The following is a 3,799-nucleotide window of genomic DNA, read 5'->3' on the forward strand; positions in this document are numbered from 1 at the left end:
TGCAAGCAGCCAATAAGGTAAGCCCCCTCTCCAGCCCTCTGGGGGCCTTTCGGCAAGGATTCAGTGACAGGCAGCATCTCATGGAACCTCCACGTCCAAAGGCAGTCCGCCTATATTCCTGGGTTTGGTCACTGAGAGAGCAGGATCTTACGTCCTGCAAGGGTCACCTCTCCCGTCCTCCCACCCCCCAAAGGCCCCCCCCCCAAAGACACACGGGAGCCGGCTCATCTTGCAGGGAGTGACGTTTATTAGCTAGTGGCCCCGCGTGGGGGGTCTGGCAGGGGGTTTCCCCGCGAGGGAAAGCGCTGGCGGTGCTGGTGGCGTGGGCGACCGGGCGGCCGCGAGGCAGCTGGCCCTGGTCGAGGGTCGCTCAGTGGTAGTGGCGGCTCAGGGCGTGCGACACCACGTTGCCGAGCTTCTGGAAGGCGGCGTGGGCGGTCGGGGTGAAGTCCTTCCCGAAGTGGGAGGCCAAGACGATCAGGAGCATGTTGATCAAGAGCTGCAAGAGAAGAGAGGCGCTCGGTGGAGACCGCGAAGGGGGAGGGAGCCGGGCGGGGGGGGGGAAGGGTCGGGATCTGGGCGGGGCGCCCCCATCTGCCCCCCACCATTCCTCAGAGGCTGCCACCACGGTGCCACGCGTGTATTTCGCCAGGCAGGCTCTGCCACGGGGTTTGGAAAGGGCGGTGGGTGCTGGAGACGGGGGTCCCGAAGCCCAGGTGGCTCCAGGCTTGAGCAGAGCCGAGTCACAAACAGCCCCCCATGGAACTTTAGATTTATTTCTTTCTTTTCCAAATTCAACACCCATATTCATTTTCTAACATAAACCCATTACATCATTAACTAAATTAAAGTGTACCTAATTACCGGTACTCTAAACTTCTCTTTGCTGTATACAAATACGACACAGTTAGAAATTTTAGGTTAAAGCTTTCATATTATAAATAATATTTCAAATTCCCCTATGCCCCCCCATTCCCCTTCACCCATGTGTGATCTCAATTTTTTATTTTCACTTTTTCCGTCTTGTTGTGTTGTTATAATTTAATCATTATTCAATTGATTCTTTTATTATTTCCTGGCTTATAATATTCCAGTTCCGGAACCATATTTTTTCATGTATTCCTTCACTCCCTCCCACTCTTTAATTAGTCTCGGATTTGAATGGCCTCTAACGATTGCCGTCAATTTTGCCATTTCCACAAACTCACAGAGTTTACTTTGCCATTCTAATAATGGTGCTATTTTCTCCCCCTTCCAGTTCTTTGCAATCAGTATCCTGGCCGCTGCTGTTGCCTAAAGGAATACATTTTTTCTTATCTCTGGGAATGTCTTTTGATATTAGGCCTAACAAAAAAAAGCCTCTGGCTTTTTGGCAAACGAAATCTTGAATAATTTTTTCAGCTCCACATTTACCTCGTTCCAAAATTTCCTTACAGTTTTACATCCCCACCATGTATGATAAAAGGTTCCCACCTCCCTCTTACATCTCCAGCATAACACCCATAGAACTTTAGAATTGTAGAGGGTCATCTAGTCCAACCGCCCTCCCGCCCCCCAAAATGCAGGAATTGCTACTAAAGAAGCCCTGGCAGATAGCCCTCCAACCCTCTGCTTAAAGACCTCCTGTGAACGATAGAATCATTGGATTGCAGAGTTGGAAGGGAAGCCAAGAGCCGTCCCACCAGACACCTAAAGCACTCTGCTCTGTGGCTCCACATTTTGCAGCCAGTTTGCAAAGAAAAAGACAGTTCAGAAAAGTTTTGTTGACAAAGACAACTTCCCTCCCAACTCCGCAGGTCTATGATTCTCCTCGCTGCTCTGCTGAATGTTAAGGAGTGGCCTGAGGGCCTCTGGCTTCTTGGCCAGGAAATAAGTGGTCTGGATGGGTCCTTATCTCCTCACCCACATGCCTCCTGCTCCCTTCTTCTGGTCTCCACAGAGGGGAACTCAGGCACCCTCTTCCCTGCCACCCACCCCGTGCGGAGACGCCACTCTGGGCAGCCCTTTGGGGAGATGGGGGCCTCACCTTGAAGTTCTCGGGGTCCACGTGGAGCTTGTTGCAGTGCAGCTCGCTCAGCTTGGCAAAGGCGGACTTGACGTTATCAAGGTTCTTGATGGCTTCTCCGAAGGAGGCCATGACCACCTTGCCGTGTGCCTTGACCCTGGGATTGCCCATGATGGCGGCAGGGCTGGAGAGGTTGCCAAAGTGAGCAAAGAGCCTCTGGCACCAGGGGTACACCACCAGCAAGCTGGAAAGAAGGAGAGAGAAAGAGAGAGGTGGTCATCTTGGCTGAAGAACACACACCTGCCCTGTCCCAAGTGGGAGAGTGGAGGGGAGGGGTGAAGGTTTACCTGCCAAGGGCTTCGGCCCCAATCACGCCCACGTCGCTTTTGTTCCAGATCTGGGTGATGATCTCCCTCTCTTTATCGGTCCATTGCACCATGGTGGCTGGCTGAGGGTTGGGTACTTTGCTCGGATGCTGGACGAAACCTTCTGGGCGAAGCTGAAGCCCCTTCCATGGCTGGAGCCTTTTATACCCTGGGCCAAAGCTGCGGCTCCTCCTCCTCGTGTGGGCGGGGCCATCCTTGGCCAGAGGTTGGGTGGTCTGGCTCAGTGGGGCTGAGCCAGAACAGGGTGGCAGCCAGCCCTGGGGTGGGGCTACATAGGCCAGGCAGGAGGCCCCAGATAGCTGCCCTCTCTCTCTCTCTCTCTCCCGCTCCCTCTCTCCCTCTGCCTCTGAGAGTTGGAAGATTTGGGACGGAGATGAAGAAAGTCCTTTGCACAACACAGAGTTAAACTGCAGAACTCCCTCCCACAAGAGGCAACCACCAACCTGGATGGCTTTGATAGAGGCCTGGGCAAGATTCAGGTTATCAGTGGCTCCTAGCCAGCATGGCTCTGCTCTGACTGCACAACGGGCATCTTGCTGGCCCCTGTGAGAAGAGAGTCCTGGACCAGATGGATCCAGCAAGTTCTTCTTAGTTCTTACAGGAGGCCTCCCATGGTCCTCTCTGTGGGGTGAGGTTCATCCCAGCCCTTGGGAGTCTCGGAGGTCAGGGCTGAGGGCTGGCGCCACTGGGAGAGGTTGCATACAACTTGACCTCTCCAGGTTGTCTAGTCCAACCCCTGTTCTGGGCAAAGTAGGGGGTGTCAGCAGTGGAGAGATTGGGGTTGTGCTGTTGGGGCTACAGACCCTTCCTCCTCTTTAATCAGAGACTATCTATGTCTTATCTACCTAACACAAGGACATCAGAAGAGGCTGCTGGATCAGGCCAATGGGCCGCCTAGTCCAGCATCCTGTTCTCACAGGCAGATGCCTCTCTTGGGACCTGTGCACCAGAGCAACCCTCTCCCCTCTGCCAGCAGCTGGTCTTCAGAAGCATTGCTACCTCAGCCTGTGGAGGCAGCGCACAGCCATCCCAGATCACAGCCATGGGCAGCTCTCTCCTCCGCCATGAATTTGCCCAATCCTCTTTCAAAGCCACCCAGGCTGGTGGCCACCACTGACTCCTGTGGGGGGGAGTTCCACAGATTAACTCTGCGTCTTGTGAAGGAGTCCTTCCTCTCGCCTCTCCGGAATCTTCCAACCCTCAGCTTCACTGGAGGCCCCTGTGTTCTGGCGTTGGGCGAGATGGACGAAGGCTTTCCTCTCTCCCCTTTCCCAAGGCCATGCAGAACTGTGCAAACTCCTTGCCCGCCTTGCCTCTGAGCTAGAAAACCCCAGACTAGAAAACTTGTTGATTAGAAGATTTGTATGAGACTTTATGGGAAAAACACGGAATAACAGATACAACTTTG

General features: G+C 53.8%; 1 protein-coding gene across 1 annotated transcript; it reads right to left on the minus strand.

Moving 5' to 3' along the window:
• Positions 1-227: 227 nt before the first annotated feature.
• LOC309369346 (hemoglobin subunit beta-1-like) lies at positions 228-2,515 on the minus strand. The gene is made up of 3 exons (XM_081910211.1): positions 2,353-2,515; positions 2,027-2,249; positions 228-499 (listed from the first exon to the last, which is right to left on the minus strand). Exons 1-3 carry the CDS (start codon positions 2,442-2,444, stop codon positions 371-373), a joined length of 444 nt encoding a protein of 147 aa, XP_081766337.1. The 5' UTR covers positions 2,445-2,515; the 3' UTR covers positions 228-370.
• Between the last annotated feature and the right edge of the window lie 1,284 nt (positions 2,516-3,799).

This window comes from Podarcis melisellensis (genome assembly GCF_964234715.1).
Source record: "Podarcis melisellensis genome assembly, chromosome: 4".
Classification (NCBI taxonomy): Eukaryota; Metazoa; Chordata; class Lepidosauria; order Squamata; family Lacertidae; genus Podarcis; species Podarcis melisellensis.

Excerpts from the sequence above, each read along its gene's own strand:
- LOC309369346 (XM_081910211.1), bottom strand. The coding sequence starts at position 2,444 with ATGGTGCAATGGACCGATAAAGAGAGGGAGATCATCACCCAGATCTGG. Across the intron at positions 2,250-2,352 it reads GGGGCCGAAGCCCTTGGCAG|CTTGCTGGTGGTGTACCCCT; the intron begins GTAAACCTTCAC and ends CCTTCTTTCCAG. Across the intron at positions 500-2,026 it reads TGGACCCCGAGAACTTCAAG|CTCTTGATCAACATGCTCCT; the intron begins GTGAGGCCCCCA and ends CTTCTCTTGCAG.